Source organism: Maniola jurtina, chromosome 7, assembly GCF_905333055.1.
Source record: "Maniola jurtina chromosome 7, ilManJurt1.1, whole genome shotgun sequence".
In the NCBI taxonomy this organism is placed as follows: domain Eukaryota; kingdom Metazoa; phylum Arthropoda; class Insecta; order Lepidoptera; family Nymphalidae; genus Maniola; species Maniola jurtina.
In genome coordinates, this window is record NC_060035.1 from 4,225,846 (window position 1) to 4,244,438 (window position 18,593).

Sequence of the window (18,593 nt, forward strand, 5' to 3'; positions counted from 1 at the left end):
TGAACCGATTTTCTTAGATTATGGCTAGGAACCTCTCGACCAAGCCACCTTTTAAACAAAAAAAACTAAATTAAAATCGGTTCATTCGTTTAGGAGCTACGATGCCACAGACAGATACACAGTACACACATCAAACTTGTAACACCCCTCTTTTTGGGTCGGGGGTTAAAACGTTTAAATCTAAGGATTAATGTCAAAATTATTTATTAATAATTTTTTAATGATATCTAGCTAATGCCTATAGACTACACAAATTTCGAACCCCTGTTTTACCCCCCCTAGGGGTTGAATTTCAAAAAATACTTTCATAGCGAATGTCTACGTTTTACTTAATAGGTACTTAGCTATTTACATGGCAAACAGCCCGATCCGTCCAGTAGTGTGCTGGACAGTATATTATGAGCTGTGCGTTAATAGATCAGTTAGTCAGCATCTTTTCCCTTTATGTATTTAGTTGTAACAAAAAAATTGAAGGCTAGCTTTATCGAACTACTGTACAAAAAGCATTAAGATAATATAATCTTCTTCTTCTTCCAGCCCTTATCCCATGCTACGTGGGGTCGGCACAACATGTCTTCCTCTTCCACTCTCTTCTGTCATCCATCAACTTATCATCTACCCCTTTAATACGCATATCCTCTTTCACGCCATCCATCCACCTTTTCTTTGGTCGTCCTCTTCTCTTTTCTCCATCCACATGCATATTTAACATTCTTCTAGTGATATGACTCTCTTCCCTCCGCATTACATGCCCATACCATGCCAGCCTATTACTCCTCATTTTTTCTACCACTGGTGCTACTTTTAAACTTCCCCTTATATATTCATTCCTTATCATATCCATTCTTGTCACACCACACATCCATCTCAACATTCGCATTTCGGTCGCATGTACTCGTCTTTCATCCTTCCCTTTTACCGCCCAACATTCTGAACCATACAATGTGACAGGTCTAACGACAGTTTTGTAAATTTTCCCCTTAAGTTTAAGGGGCATTTTCGGGTCGCATATAACACCTGAGACCTGTCGCCATTTCATCCATCCCGCATTCATTCTATTGTTCACGTCTCGATCAATGCTACCGTCACTTTGGAAGAGCGAACCGAGGTACCGGAAATTGGAGCAGACAGGTAGAGTTACGCCATCCAAACAGATATCAGAGAAACTGGAGGGGCCACCGAAGTCACAGAACAGATGTTCTGTCTTCGTTCGGCTGATCCTCAGGCCAACACTCTCCAATTTCTCTTGCCATCTACGCAATCTGCTCTGGACGTCGGCCGCATCTTCTCCGACAAGCACAATGTCGTCGGCAAACAGCATGCACCAGGGCGCTTGTTCCTGTATGTTTGACGTCAGAGCATCCATTACCAGGACAAACAAATAAGGACTTAAAGCCGATCCCTGATGCAAGCCTACTTCCACATTGAACTTGTCCGTAACGCCAGCTTCTGATCTGACCCTTGTACTCGCTCGTCTATACATCGCTTTCACAAGCCTCACATACTTCTCAGGCAATCTCTTCACTTTCATAGCCCATCACAAAACTTCGCGAGGAACTCTGTCATATGCCTTTTCAAGGTCGATAAATACCATGTGCAGGTTTCTATGTGCATTCTTGTATTTCTCGCAGAGTTGACGGAGTGCGAATATTGCATCTGTCGTACCTCGACCTGGCATAAACCCGAACTGGTTTTGGGTAACCTCAGTCTCCTCTCTCATTCTTCTTTCTATCACTTTTTCCCAAATCTTCATACTATGTGACATGAGCTTTATTCCTCGGTAGCTGTTACAGTCTTGTACATCACCCTTGTTTTTGTAAATGGGCACCAGCAAACTGTTGCACCACTCTTCTGGGATCTCCTCCTCGTGTAACATCTTATTGAAGAACAAAGCCAGCCAGCTCCATCCATCTCCTTTTAGACACTTCCATACCTCAGCTGGTATACTATCTGGCCCTGTCGCTCTACCATTTTTCATACTTAATACTGCCATTCTTACTTCATCTATACTCACCTGTTTCACCACACCCAAGTTAGTTGGTACATTAGCTAGCTCTCCACTCCACTCATTCTCTTCGTTCATTAACTTCCTGAAATATTCTCTCCAACGGTCTTTTATGTCATCGTCATTCGTTAAAACTTTCTTTTCGTTATCTTTTATGCATTTAATGTGGGAAATATCCCTTTCATTCTTTTCTCTTGCTTTTGCTAGTCGGTATAGGTCTTTTTGGCCTTGGGGGCTTTCAAGAGACCTATACAATTTTTCTTGTGTCTTTCCCCTTGCGATAGCGACAGCTCTTTTAGCTTTCTTTTTACACTCCATATATAGTTCCTTTTTATTCTGTTTCACAATCACGTCACTATCACTCACACCTTTCCACTTTTTAAAGGCATCCTTTTTTTCTTTCAGAACTTTTTGTACGTCCTCACTCCACCACCACGTGTCTTTATCTATCTGTCTTTTATTTTTCGTCTCACCAAAAACATCCCTTGCAACTCTCCTTATACATGAAGCCATTTCATTCCAGCACTCATTCACTGATTTCTTTTGAAAATCACCATCCATCTCGATCATTTTATCTACCACTTGTCTCTGAAACTCTTTCGCACATTCCTCTTTTTCTATCATGTACCATTTTATTTTAGGGAGGGTTTTAGGCTTGGGCTTAGCGGTTTTAAACTTTACATTTATTTCCACTAGCAAAAGTCTGTGTTGGGATGCCAATGGTTCACCCGGTATGACTTTACAGTCTTTTACTGCGTTAATATTTTTCCTACTAATTAGGAAATAATCTATTTGTGATCTGTGTTTGCCACTTTGATAGGTAATTAAATGCTGGTCTCGTTTCTCAAAAAATGTATTTACTAATTTAAGATAATATAATCATTAATCAATATCAAGATTACCTAATTAAGATTCTTTTCTCGTCATTTTAAGAACAATCTTCTTCTCATGTATCTCCATTATTGAAGGTAGCAAACCTTCCATAATGGAGATACAATATCTCGTCATATAATGCCCTGCCACTCGCCAAACAGAAAATATTATATTGTGCCATCCTGGCACCTGTCATTTCCACTCCCGGGTGTTTGAGAACGGTGATTAGACCATTATTTTTCCTTGAACCATTTTTGTAGGTGTTGAAGGTTGCTTGTTCTTATTGCGATAGGGTATCTACGTGGGTAATATCAGTCGAAGTGCTACTTAAGCAACATTCTACTTCATCTATTTACTCATAGTTGAGTAAGTATAGGTATAGTAGGCATTTGAATGCCTCAGAAGATCACCTTAAATTATTTTCTATTTTTAAATCAATGCAATTTAATATAAGTATTCTTATTTGGTTGTCTAGTTTAAATTGAAATTGTCTGAAAAATTTACCAACGAAGAAAAATGAAACACATGACCCACAGTTTATTGCACACATCTTCTGTCACAATTAATAATAGTTAATATTGAATTGTTAATAAATAGGCACTTACATTTTACCTCACGCGTCTCAATTAAGCTTTAGAAATATCAATTACTCTAAAATTACTCGATGTGAATAATTAAGTATCAATTAATTTGATAACATCCTTTGTATAAGGGCTAGTGACACCTGCATGCTCTATCTTTAACTTAATAGGATTCACAACGTCTATTTACAGCTCAGGCCATTGCATTTTAGTCTTTAGGACTATTAACTTTAGGATTATAAGTCATTTTTGTAACCGTAAAATAAAGTTGGCATAATACAAGGCATTTCTATAAGCCCGTGAATATAAAATGCATTCAGATATTGGTATTTATTAAGAAATGATTGGAGCCATGGCAGGATTCCGATACGTTGACAGCTAATTATATTTTATTATATTTTTTAATTAATCATGAAACATAGTTACGTGTGCGCTTGATAACATCGGAACTTGCCAACGTTTTTGCTATATATTTGTATGGTTAGCAAAAACCTTTCCTTATTAATTTTCTGAGGAAATGTCAGTTCAAACTCTGTTCAACGTGTCTTTGACACTGTTCTACGAGTATTCAACGCTTTTTCAACGCGTGTTCCGTTCCACCTTGGTTAACCTCGTTTTCAAAATATGTCAGAAAATGTTTAATAAAGACAATAAGTACCTGCATTCACAAAAATCAACTCAGCTTTCTAAAATACATCTCTAACCCAATTTTAATGGCGAACAAGCATCATTGAAAGGAATAAACCCCATAACATGTTTTCACTTTTTAGGAGATAGAAGCCAAATTATTAATGTTGATGATTTTCAGTGATTTCCCAACAACCCCCGTCAAGCGGAAAAGTGATAGTGCTACGAGTCACTTTTTCAATCTGATTATGACGCCGTTCATATATGGCCGTATGGCCATCTATCATGTGCACCTTGTAGTTTTGCTAATAAGTCAATAGATTTTTTTTCCCACTTGCTCGGAAACCGCTTCAATATTAAAAAGACAAAATGGCAATCGTCTCTTTTCTGTACGTAGTCAAGTACCTGCTCACGACCTACGACCTCATTTAATTTAAAATTCACTTAGGAATTCCTTTCAACGTTACTCGGCCAGCAATTGGTTTATTTCCGGCCTGGACAGTAATGTACTAGTATAAATTAATTATTTTTCTGTTTATTTTTTTGTGACATAAATTTGGCTGCTGTCGCTACAATTGAGCGATTGCATCGTCTGCCTCGCGCCCCTGCGACGTTCCTCCGTACACTCGTACGCTAATGAATTCGCGTGTTGCTTCATACTCGCAGCCTAATTATGGGAAAATGAAATAATGCTTCCACCATACACACTGGAGGTGTGATATCGTAAATAGATAACCTTTGACGGCTCACTCGATACGAAAATCGCGGAAAAAACGCGCTGAACTTCAATGAAAGCGTGCCGGCTATAGAAAAACACGAGAATGTTAATATTGTTTTTTAATGTTCTCTTTATTAAGCATGTACACGTATTCGCAATTTTGTCTTCATACTCATAAAATACTAAGTAGCTACTATATGATGGCATGTAAATACTTTTATTTCATACTCAAGTCTTGTTAGATTTTAATCTTCGTAGACTTTATAACTAACTAGCTGATGCCCATGACTTCATTCGCGTGGATGTATGTTTTTTAAAAATCCAGTGGGAACTCTTTGATTTTCCGACATAAAAAGTAGCTTATGTGCTAATCCAGGGTATAATCTATCGCCATTCTGAATTTAACCCCAAACCCTCCAGTGGTTTTTGCGTGAAGGAGTAACAGACATACACACACACACACACACATACACACAAACTTTTGCCTTTATAATATTAGTGTGATAGTGTGACTACAACATGCAAATATAAAAAAAATTGTTTGATAATCTTTAATATATCTAATTAAATATGAAGTTATATTTTATCAAGTTCTTATCAAATGTCAATTTTATCAGAATCAAGTCTGAGATTAGGTATGTTCATTTCACACCATTACAGTAATTCCTCTCCCCCACGGCCACGCCACAATTCACGACAGTGTAACAAAACGCCGAGGCTTTGACGTCATTGGCAGGCGTCAAATGTTCTTACATTTGACGCTAGGTAGCCTATGTATAATAGTCTATTTTTCTATAAGACCAATGTATCTTAGAACGAGGTAACTTAACTTAGAATTAGAGATGCACCATTTCACAGGTAGAATGTGAAAAATCACGTGAAAAGCCGTTTTCATACTAATAATATGTAACACTAGCTGCTAGCATTTTACTCCGCCTGTGAAAAATCACGTTGCAAAATCTCACGAACTTTAAAAACTTTACTCTCATTTTGTTTTTTTTTTCATTGCGCTTATGTTCATTAATGCTAAAGAGTGTAAACGCGAGAACACTCGCATTCCTTTTTGTTAGAAAGAAAAACATCTAGTTAAATTCTTGAATAGCAAATGAATGTGATAATTTTCTTTTCGTGAAATATTAAGCGCTACGCTACCTATTTCTTGTTCTTGATAATAATTTCAAGTTAAGTAGGTGTCTACTCGTAAAAATTGCAAGTGATCACTTTCCGTGAAAAATCATTAGTGAAATCACTATACTGAAACAAAAACCCAATGAAACGATTTTTTCAAATAGCCATCAAGGCGATCTCTACTTACCTAGAACCTAAGCCTGCGTTCATCACGGTGCCAGTGACGCGAATCGCGTGACCAGGCCTCATTCAGTCGCAGAGCCTTGTAAGTTTCTCGCCGTTTCTCGCGAACCGTGGCCGTTGCCTTATCGGAATCGCATCGCATCGACTATCGCCCCCTATCCAACTTCCACCAATATCTTGGCCCACGCAGGACGCAACGCTAGCTTTTTTGCACTTTATCAATTTCTTATTTACATAAATTCATATTTTTATTGCGATATTGCAAACTAGCTGTCGTCTGCGGTTTTGGCTGCGTGTTTGCGTGGGATTTACTTAACCATACTTACCTACTTATTAAGATATTTTAATGTTATTTAATAGAAAGATTTATTTCACTCGGTCAATCAGTTACATTCCTTCAAGTTCAGTTTTGGCACCTACTTAGGTACACAAAAATTTTCATTAACATTTTTCTATAGCCATAATTTAGTATAAGTAGGTAGGTACTTTGTAGAACCCATCTAGATTCTAAAATAAAAAGATTATACTTAAGTAATTAAGTTTAGAACAACTCCCCAATGAGCCTTTCTAGTTCCTTATTAATAAAATAAAAAATATGATGAAAGTCAGTCTTAAGCGAAATCAATCAATGATTCGAAAACATTCAAACAGACTTACCCACAGTTTTATATTAACCTATTGCAAATACAGGACAATTAAATGATTCCCATCGCGAAATTGAAAGCGAAAATTTGCGTAATTTCAAGTTATTTGCATCAAAATTACTATTTTTATAACGAGAATGCGTGCACGCATACCTACCCGTAACGCATGTCTAATTAGTGTTTTACAACCATGCGATATAACATTGCACCTTCTATAAAAGCCTTACGAAATACTTAATTACCTCACAGGTACTATCTACAGTGATATAAGGTATGCCTGATGCAGGCCTATTAGTGTGAATAATGAATATACTTATTAAATATATAATAACTATCGTTATTGTTCTTTTTACAATTTATTTAGTCAACAAGGAAACGTTATAACGTTCGACTGTCCATCTGTCCGTCTGCGACTTAGGTCAGAGACTCTTAGGGGTGTGTAAACCATTGTTCGATTCAGTTTGTTAGAGTTTGACTCTGACAAGTGTGAATTAAAAATTTATAACACCCCCGACAAGTGAAGGTCACAGTAACTAGAAAAGAGCTGATAACTTTCAAACGGCTGAACCGATTTTCTTGGATTATAGCTAAGAACACTCTCGATCAAGCCACCTTTCAAACAAAAAAAAAAAAACTAAATTGAAATCAGTTCATTAGTTAAGGCGTTACGATTCCACAGACAGATACACAGATTCACAGATACACACGTCAAACTTATAACACCGCTCTTTTTGTGTCGGGGGTTAAAAAAATAGGTTTGTTTTCTTGTAGGGGTGGGCTTCCAGACGCCATGGTGTCCAGCGGTTCCTTGCGACTCGTTTGATGTCGTTTATCCACCTACCTAATAAGCTATGCCAACGCTGCGCTTTCCGGTGCTGGGTATGGTATTTTCAAACTGTGCCCTGCCCATTGCCACTTCAGCTTCGCAACCAGTTTAGCTACGTCAGTTACTCTATTATTAAAACTTTATTAAGATAATTATGGTAATATCACAACAATAATTTCCACAGCCTTCTAATTTGACACGAAACATAACAACTCTCGATTGTAACTGAGTTAACAACAAAACCTTCGCCCATTGTATTGATTAAACTATTTTTCAAACAGCCAACAAGGCAATTAAACAACAGCAATGGAATTTTATTCAGATTCATCAAACCAATTCGAAATCATAATTGATCTGCCATGTAAAAAATATAGAGGGCTGTTAGGTTGGAAATAGGCGCCAAAAATATAAAACTAGAACGATGACTGGCCGAAACACTCGACCGAAAGTCAATTAACGACCGGCCGGGCACGTGGAACCAGCCTACCAATCGCATAGTATGTGGAAAACCACAGCGTAAATCCCTATTCGAACAGCTTGCGTTTTAATCTAGTTCGCTCCAAAAGCTCTTTGCACAATAGGCACCTACCTAATATTCTTTAGTTTTCTTTCGCTGACTTAAAAGATTAAAAAAATGCAGAACCGAAAATCACTCGGTAAAACGCGTAAGCGACGGTAAAAAAAATATGACCATGACTGTTATTGTATCTACTTAGGTACCTAACCGACCGTTACAACCATTGATTTTTAACCCCCGACCCAAAAAGAGGGGTGTTATAAGTTTGACGTGTGTATCTGTGTATCTGTCTGTGGCATCGTAGCGCCTAAACGAATGAACCGATTTTAATTTAGTTTTTTTTGTTTGAAATGTAGCTTGATCGAGAGTGTTCTTAGCTATAATCTAAAAAAATTGGTTCAGCCGTTTAAAAGTTATCAGCTCTTTTCTAGTTTTCTTGTAGAAAAGAAGATTAACTAACTGTTAGGTTCATAATATTATGTCAATTGACAAATGTCAAGCTGTCAAGATGGACGTTGCCTAGATACATAATTATTTATTTGAAAATGATGTTTTGGAAAACTCAGATACTTTGGATCGTTCGGGGGTGTTATAAATTTTTAATTTACACTTGTACAAATTGTCATCGATCGAACCGTTTCATACATCGATGTATTATATGGATTAGCCTTTCCCATACAATTCCGTCCGCAAAAATACGCTTGAATCTTACGTCATCGTCATTGACAAAGTCAAAAGACTATGACTTTTTGAGCGCGTTTTTTATCTTCGAAGGGCCCATCCATATACATCGATGGTTTCATAGGATTCTGTCCACACGATAGTTTTATCTTTATTTTTAACTTGTATTATCTAATTTGTTGTGCCTATTGTAAATCTTGTGCCAGTTTACTACAATTGATTTCAATAAAGCACAGGGTAACACCCATGCAAGTTTTTTATGTTATTTATATATTATGTATAATATTTTTTGCAAATGGCAGACATATTATGTTAGGTATAGTATGCAGGAGGTGGAGAGGGCAATCGGGATGGGGACTTCGGCAGTTCAGCAGTAGACCTCTGAAACGTAAGTAACAGATAGGCTGACACATTTTCACGTTTATCATTTTAATCATTACTAGGTAAATATAGATAGGTACTATCTACCTATCCCATTTTCAATTTTACATAGCGTAAAGCCAATGTCGACCGCGTAGGGGCGCCACCCTCTGCCGCCGCCGTGAAAAATGCGAATTACGTTTGAAGATGGCCAGCCAGTCAGAAAGTCATTGTTGTTGCTGATAACGCGGACTCGCTCCGAACGCCATTGCTCGTGAAATTATTATGGACGCGGAGAAGTGGGGAATTAATAAAGGCTTTCATGCTGTCGTCCCATACAAATATTTAAAATTTTTTAATAGATGAGTATAGCTGGAAATAATGAATAGTGTCTGTGTATAACTGTGTCTACTGCAGTTCTACTGCTGTGTCTACTGTGTGTGAACTGCAGTTCTATAATATTCATACCACTCATCAGTTTCTATACGGGATCGAACTAGAACATTACACTGTTTAGTGGGAAAGCTTTGCCGGTATATAATGGGAACTAGCCTTAAGGGATATGAGACGGACCTGCCCGCGAAATTCAAATTTAATTTGATTTTTTGCATTTTTTAAACTAATACGACAACGAAGGCTTATGGCATTTTCAAGTGTCCCACCAGACTTTTCAGTTGGTTGATGAGAGAGTTTTCTCTCGAGATTTTTTACGTTTCAACAGATAAAAAGCTCTCTGAGTACATTTAAATTACGTAAGTAAAAATACATACCTACTTAAAGTAGGTACTAGGTACTATAGATCTTTTTAACATAGACATTAATTAACATCTGAACATTAACATTTAACATAACCTACCTATAGATTTTTTTCTTTTTTAACTTAAGGATGGTTACTCCAATTAATACCTACGTCGTATAATAGGTACATACGTTGGTATAAGCACATGTAAAATGCAGAAATCAAGAGCATTGTTGCATATCGCCATGATAGCAGTATGGATGCATTTTTAACATGTTGAGTTATCACTGGTTCACACTACACTGCACTTTTACTATTAAAAGTGGACTACAAACAATTCCATACATTTTCGCACAACAGAAATATTATAAATAAAATTTGTAGCAAGCAATATTTGACGTTACACAGAATTTTATTTAGAAAAATATGCAATAGGTAGATACATATCTACTTATTACTTATTTGAATATCAATTCATTTTTCGAATTAGGTATACCTACATACTTAAAAAAAAAAACAAAAATCGATACCTACTACTTTTTGAACTCTAACAAAAATCCAAACACAGTTTTTTTTTACGTCACCAGTTAAACACTGTCGGACTATCTACACATTTAAAAGTAAAATAGGTATTTTCATATCATTCGGTACCTAGGTATATTATTTTTAGCTTTTATACAAATAATTTTCTAATTATTTAATTGCAATTTGTAACGAAGCTCAAAAGTCATTCAAGTTACACCAAATAAGGTTCATTTAAATTAAGTTTTACGCTGACAAAATATGGTAAGCGATTTGCATTTTCCGGCCCCGTGTGGTTTTACCCCATTTAGGGGTCTATATTTTTCGCCGTCTTGACATTTTGACGGTCGGGTTCGTAGTGGCGGTGCTAGAGAGGTGTCATGTACTAGAGGAACTAATGCCCCAAAATAACTTCAAATTGACCAATGGCGAGGAGGACTAGCTCGAGTACAATCAGTGTGAAACATCTCTTTCAACGCTTTGTCGATGAAAAAGCCACTGCTGCTACCAAGAAAGCATTGTTGCATGGATTATGACAACTCCGTCCGCGTTTTCTCATTATGCTGCTACTTATAACTAAAGTACCTTCAAGGCAAGAGTGAATAGACATCTTCTAAGCAAGCTCGCTCCAACTTAAACCATCATTGCTTTTCTTAAGGCATGTTAAAAAACGCCCTGACAACGGTGAGCGCTCTGCTCTTATAATAAAAATCGAGTTATATGGAAGGTAGTTAGTTCTACCCAATTGGCAAAGCCTTGCCACCAAGCGAGTTAGTATTCTAATGTGATGTCATGTAAAAATCCATAAGCGTATGGGTTTATTTAAACTGTCGTAACTTCCAATTAAGCTCGATTCCATCTTAAACTATGAAATAAAAAAAGTTTTGTCATGGAGTGGTTCTTTTTGTCATGCAATGGGATGGTGCTCTACCTACTTTTACTTTGTTTCTCTAGTATAATAATAAAATAAAACTAATCTGGCATGTAGCAGAATAAAACAAATAAAATATTATACTTATTAATTAATTTGTAAGTTCCGCCACCTCAAAATATTATGTAAGGACGTTTTAAACGCCTGAAGTTTGAAGTTTGCGTCTCTATACATATGAATGTCTATAACTCAATGGTTGCCTCGTAGTGGCAGTGCTTGCAGCTAGCTACATTGTATTTTAATTAATTGTTATGGCCGGGGTCAAGAAGGCCACAAACTGCGGGTAGGCATGAAATGCTTGTTGTCATAAAGTTGCCACCAATCGTGCGATCGCCGTTCTATATTGGTGCGTCTAGGGTCTGGTTGTTTTAATCTTACTCTTGTTAATTAAAGGGTACAATAATAGGGGAAGTCTAACATAGTTATTCATATCTATTAAAGGAGAAACTATAATTTAAAAAAAAATCACCTTGCCACTATGGCTGGATAAATTGGAAGACTTTAAAGGTAAGTAGTTTATACCTAATATTAAGAGTAGACCAAAATTGACCCTCAGGCCCTTCTTGGTTCTTGACTTTCTTTTTTCATGAATTTCATTCTTACTCTCTCATGATGATGAGTTGAAAATAGGAGAAAATCCTTGACGGACCTTTTGCATTCAGCTGCCGACAAGATAGAAATTATATTGTTACCTACATTGGCACCATCTGAAAATAATAACCCATCTATGGGATTCCTTCCTAAAAGCTTTGACTCGGTAGAATTTGCTTCACGTATACTCAAAATGTAAAAAGTTATAATAGATACAAAAAGTTCTAGAGTGGGGATCGTGCACGATGGACCAACGATATAATGAGGCTGTCTGGAAGTAACTGGATGAGGAAGGCTGAGGATCGAGTTTTTGTGCCGTAGTGTTCATTGGGGAAAGTCCATGTCCAACAGTGGACGTCCATCGGCTGATGATGGTGATACAAAAACTTGGCGTTCAAAAAGATTCAAGTAGGACTTTAAAGTAGGTCTACTTGAAATAAAAGTGATTTATTTATATTTGACCCTTCGTCGATAACGCCGAGATGCAATAGCTCATGATATCAGCTATAAATCCGCACCGCCATTTATATTTGGCTGTCACAGGCTAAAATATTAGCTACATACACCGCTGTGTCGGATTGAGTAATTACAGCGCCTACACATTAGTTGGGTAATGTATTTGCGCTGTGAACTTATGACAAATGTTCCGTAGAGCAATGAACTATTGCAATTCATGTATGGAGAAGAATTGCCTCTACTCGAATTATTGGCACTGCGAATAATATCGCAGTTTATCTAATAAAATCAATTCTGAACAGTCCTTATGTTACCGTCGGCTCTTGCCTGGAAATCAGTGCTACTAGAACAAGATAATAATGTCAACTGTTACAAATTGAACTTATAGAATTCACATTTAAAAACGCTAATTTAATTAAAATGTCACGTATCGATATACGTAATATACTCAATCTTAATAAACGATTACCATTTACACTCGTCTTATCTAACACATGCGAACCTAGATACATTTCACAATGAGCAATTCCGAACAACATACGTTGATTGTCTAATGAAAAGTAATTAACCTGCAGGGAAGTGGGGAGAGGGGAGGTATGACATGACAAAGCCGGACAGAACAATCGCTGGAAAGAGTTAAAGAGGAGATGCTGACTCAGCAAGAAACTTGCGGGACACGGCTTGTAGCGGCGCGACTCAGAGCTAGGAAACTATTACAAGGACCCTCTTGGAAAACTTAAATTTTAAAACCCCGACTGCTTAATATAGACAATATTTCTCAATTCAGAGTTACCTTTACACATGCGTGCACTTAATGTATAAGCATACACTATAATCTTTAGTGTAGCTGTATTCTTGAATTTTCATTTTTTTTTGCAAAAACATCAAAATATCTCGCACTCGCTTAGCTCATTTAAAAGTGCTTTCAACACATGAAATTCTATGATAGCTTCGTCTTTGTTTCACTTACAAAGCCTTTTTCTGTAGGACTAAACAAAAAAAATCACTCACTGCGCTCACGCTTTTGTTCGCTGTTGAATTCTATACGTCAAATTGAAAGGTAAAATACTCACTGACAGGAGTCGAACCAAAATAAATTCTCATGATAGGATTCGGTTATAAAATTGGCCCTAATACCTACTATGTTACAGATTTGCTATGCTTGGATCTCTACACACACAAAATCTTCATCTCAACTCATTACTCAATTCTCAATTAGTCTCCTCTAAGAATGAGAAGGGTTAACATGGTCCACAACGCTACTAAGTACCTTGACAACATTATGGAGAATTTTCAGGCATTCGGGTTTCCATATTTTAATTGCTTAAAATTAATTGCTCAGAGGAATATTACTTACTGCGTAGTAAGGTTCTAAAGTCTTAATGAAATATTTAGTAAGTAAAAATATGCTCTATTTGTGAAACAACACCGTAAAGAAGTCATTAATTCCTCAAACAAAGAAAAAGTTAATTTTTAAAATATTATTCATGATATATTTTACAATTCTAAAGCCAGGTTTTAATGGCTATTTTACGAGTATAGGTCATTATAATCGGCATGTAATTGTTACGCGGTTATGATCCTATGTATTTTTTATAACAACGAAATTAGTAATTAGTCTACGCGTGGTCACCTGCCTGGTACACAAAGGCTTACCTAATTTTAATATTATGCAAATGAAACAGCTGACTATGACATCATACTGAAATTAATACTATAATAACGCACAAATGGAATATCACCATCAAGAGATTTTAAGTTCTGTTTAAAACATAATATGTGCTAAATTGATTGATTCAAATGCTAATTTAGGTAGGCGATGTCTAATAACTTCACTTACAAATGTAATGATAATGATCAGTGGTAACAATTCATACTGATCCATACTTAATATTATAAATGCGAAAGTGTTTTCTGTCTGTCTGCTAGTTTTTAATTGAATATTCGATTTTGATGAAAGGTTCAAAGATAGCTTAAATCCCGGGAACGGACATGGACTACTCTTTATTCTGGGAAAGTAAAGAATATTTTAAAAACCTAAATCCACGCGGACGAAGCTGCTATCATCCAAGTACGTATATAGGTAAGTTATGACCTGTGAGTTAAATTAGCAGTCAATTAACAATGCAGTCTGCTGCCATTTGAATACAAAAATATATACGATTTTCCTCTTCCTAGAAAAGAACAGAAAAATTTGAAAATCTCTGAAAAATTTATGGATTTTGTCTTACATTGTAGAGTAGTCTAGGTCTCTATACTTTAATATACAAAACTCAGTACCGTCTGTCACTGGCTGTACTCGTAGGTAGGTTTTAGGTTTTTGCAGTTACATATTTTACTTACCAACATTTTAGTTGGCTTACCAACCAACAAATACAATACCAAAACCAACATGACTTTTTTAACATCTACCTAATGAAATTTCATAAATCAGTACCAACCACTTCTATAAACTGCATATTTTGAAACATATATGATATAGGTGTCGTTTTTCCAAAATGTGCAAAACCGCAGCCGCAACGTAGCCTATGCCGCTACGCGCTTTCGTGTCACATTGTACACAAGCGTATAAAGTCTTCATTTTTAGGTTTCCGTACCTCAAAAAGGAAAAACGGAACCCTTATAGGATCACTTTGTTGTCTGTCTGTCTGTCCGTCTGTCGTGTGTGTCAAGAAAACCTATAGGGTACTTCCCGTTGACCTAGAATCATGTTTGGCACGTAGTAGGTAGCTCTTATAGCACAAGTAGGTAAAGGCAAAAATCCGAAAACCGTGAATTTGTTTCAATTTTCAAAGTAACATAACTATACCAAGTGGGGTAGGTATCATATCATATGTAAGGGGTTTAACTGTCCATTCTTAAACAGATTTTTATTTATTTTTATGCATATAGGTCTTAGCAGTTTTTGGTTTATTGTGCACAATGTCGGACAAAATACCTGAGTACGGAACCCTCGGTGCGCGAATCTGACACGCACTTGGCCGGTTTTTTAAATAAGAATGTACTAGCTTTGCTTACCTGGAGTTTAGTAATAGTCTTCACTTTTCAAATAAGTACGAGAATTTACGAGCTTTGTCTATCTGAAATTTTATAATATCAGTGCCTGGTGTCGCCTCTGCTCCTTTGCAGCTCTGCGACCGCTTCGGTTAGTTAAGCCGCAAAGAGACCGACATAACTTCATTGATTACAGTTCACCTTGATCGATGCCCGTTTACGTTTCCTATTCGTGAAATTGCTTAAGTGTGTTGTCGACTGTGTGACGTAACGCGTTTTACGCTCGGTTACATGGTTTATTAGTGTTTAATTCAAACAATTTGGTTTGAGAAGCGGGCCGATTTCGTGGATGTCCGCGTAAATTGAATGAAAAATGATAAGCTGTCTGTTCCAGCTATCGTACCTAATAATATTAAGTATGCATAGTACTTTCCTATAACTTACCCGGCGGGCCTCGCTCGATGCCTTGCTTTTATCTCTTCATTCTTCGTCTAACCTACAACAGACGTGAGTTTTTTTTAAATATTCAGATAAAAGTTAGCCCTTGACTGCAATCTCACCTGGTGCAAAGTGATGATGCAGTTTAAGATGGAAGCGGGCTAGCCTGAAAGGGGTATGGCAATTTTCCTTTGGTTTCTACACGGCATTGTACCGGAATGCTAAATCGATCTACATGAAGGACCTACTTACCTTACGTACGTGTGAGTGAACTACAGTGAAAAGCGAAGTGAAGGAAAACATCGCGAGGAAGCCTGCAAGACTGAGAGTTCTCCATAATGTTGTCAAAGATGTATAAAGCCAATCCGTATTTGTCCAGCCTTGTGGATTATGACCTGAGCCGTCTTCATCCTGAGAGAAGATCCATCCTCAGTAGTGTGTCGACGAAGGAGTGATGAGGAAATGAAATAGTAAGTATATTGCCGGCTTTTCCCAGTAGAATCTACATTCAGAATCATTTTTTTTAAGCGTTAAGCGTTAAGCTTGTACTAGGAGTGGGTACGACAATAGTGCAACGCCGACCTTTCGGAATTCAGTCCTTTCCTCAACCGTTGAGCTATAGAGGCTCTCATTGGTAGACTCATTGGTAGACTCTTGATTAGTCATGAACTCCCTAAGCAATATGTAAATATTTTTCATTTTCATTTTCAAGTAGCCATTCCACCCTTGCGCCTTGTAGAATTCAAACTGGCCTATTAACTTAGTAATTCTCACACGAGACCGACTACTAACCTAATTGCTAACAAATAATCATTATTTAATCAGCTTATGTGGCAAAAAAAATCCATTTACAATCGGCGAGTGTATCGCAGGGGTGCGTCATGTGGCCCGGCGGTTAGCTATCGCGGGATCTTCACGCGTGGCCGCCTGTACTTACCTACACTTACCCCTTACGACTGGTGCGTATGCTTAATGTCCGGCAAAGACTAGCCAGATAACGTATTAAGTTTTTATTTTTAATTTAAGTAATTGGAAATGTATCAATGCAACGAATATTTATTGCATTCATTTGTATCAAGCCAACCTACACTTACCCCTTAAGCACGACTGGTGTGTCTGCCAAAGACTACCCATTTAACATATTAAGTTTTTTTTATTTAACTGGAAATATATCAATGCATCTAATATTTAATGCATTCATTTGTATCAAGCCAACTTACACTTAGGTATATTACCTACCTCTTACAACTGAGACTAGCCTTTTTTTTTAAATTTAATTGGAAATGTATCTGTGTTTCGAATATTTACTGCATTGAACATTAATTAATTGTAACAAGCCATTTTCTATGTTTTTTTGTATGCAATGTTGCTCTGTATTCAAATATCTAAGCTTACGTCCAGTTATATATGACAGGCGGTCAAGAGCGTCTAATTTCAGTTAATTAACAAAGAATTTCCAATCATTGACACGTTCATCGCAACGCTATGCACCACGATTGTCTTGACGACCCGACTCGTCATCTAATCCCGAATCAAATCCAGCGCAAACGGCAATCAACAATTAAACAGCTGTGGGTACCGGGCATCTCTGATTGCCACGATACTGATAGCAGTGGCGCTCAGGGGGTGGCAAGCTGGGCAACCGCCTGGGGCCTCGCTCGTGCAGGGGCCTCGGGCCCTCGGCTACAACCTAAGTGAAAAGTTATTAGGAAGTACTACTTAATGTGTATTTGAACCTCGTGTCATACACCGTGCATTACAAAACCCACAACGCACCCGTGCAAGCATTGTACGATGTGATTGATGTATTGGATAATTTTAAAACTGATGAATAACCGCACCGGCAGGCGCAGCGTTGCAACACGTGACCTACAGACGACATCAACCGAGTCGCAGGGAGCCGCTGGATTCATGTGGTGCAAGACCATGTCCAGCAGCAGATTTCTATCGGTTGACAATGATGATCATGAATAAAAATACTTTCAATAAGGATAAGGGCCTCGCAGAGACTACTGCCCAGAGCCTGGCAATGGCTAAGGCCGCCCCTGACTGATGGCTTACGAAACGGCTCCGTTAGTAGACAAACTAAAAATTAAAATAGCTAAACGGGCTTCCCCGCCACTAAGCAGACCAATTGTAGCTCCCAGCGGGCGGCGCACCTTTCATTATTCTATAATAACTCCGATACAGGGCGAGCCAAACCTCCGTGTCATGCTGCGTCCAAATAACCAACTCTTACCGAATTAATTGCCACATTCTGGGCGGTAACGTCACTCTGGCTAGCTCATTGCCCAATTCTGCAATCCCGATACAATCGTAATTAATGAATTATTCTCATTGTACTTCGATTTCCTTCATTAGAGGCTAGGAGGGCTAAAATCTCCGTTGTTCCATCTCAGTTTTAAACGCTTTCACGTTAAGTTTAATTTGAGTAATAATATATCCTAATCAAAGAAATAAAACACTTAGAAAGGCGCACAAGATTTAACCAGAATAGCATTGAATCTGGCATGTCCCAAAAACTAGCCGAATTAAGAACCTCCTTTTTTGAGTCGGCTAAAAAAGAAGCTGAACAATAACAAAATAGATACACACTACTCTCTCTACACTAGTAACTAGGTAACTACAATCTGGTAAGATTCTAAAAATTCTGAGCTTGACTATACTTTCCACCCTGGAATGTAAATATAATATTACAAAATTTGAACACGTTTAACCTTGCGTTTAACTTATAAAATCAGCTATCTTTTAATCTTAACAAGTATAAAAGTAAACGCTC

General features: G+C 37.4%; 1 protein-coding gene across 1 annotated transcript; it reads right to left on the bottom strand.

Moving 5' to 3' along the window:
* Positions 1-661: 661 nt before the first annotated feature.
* LOC123866821 lies at positions 662-1,531 on the bottom strand (the record flags this gene model as incomplete). The annotated part of the gene is made up of 1 exon (XM_045908522.1): positions 662-1,531. A coding segment is annotated over exon 1 (870 nt), but the record flags the coding sequence as incomplete, so codon positions are not given.
* Between the last annotated feature and the right edge of the window lie 17,062 nt (positions 1,532-18,593).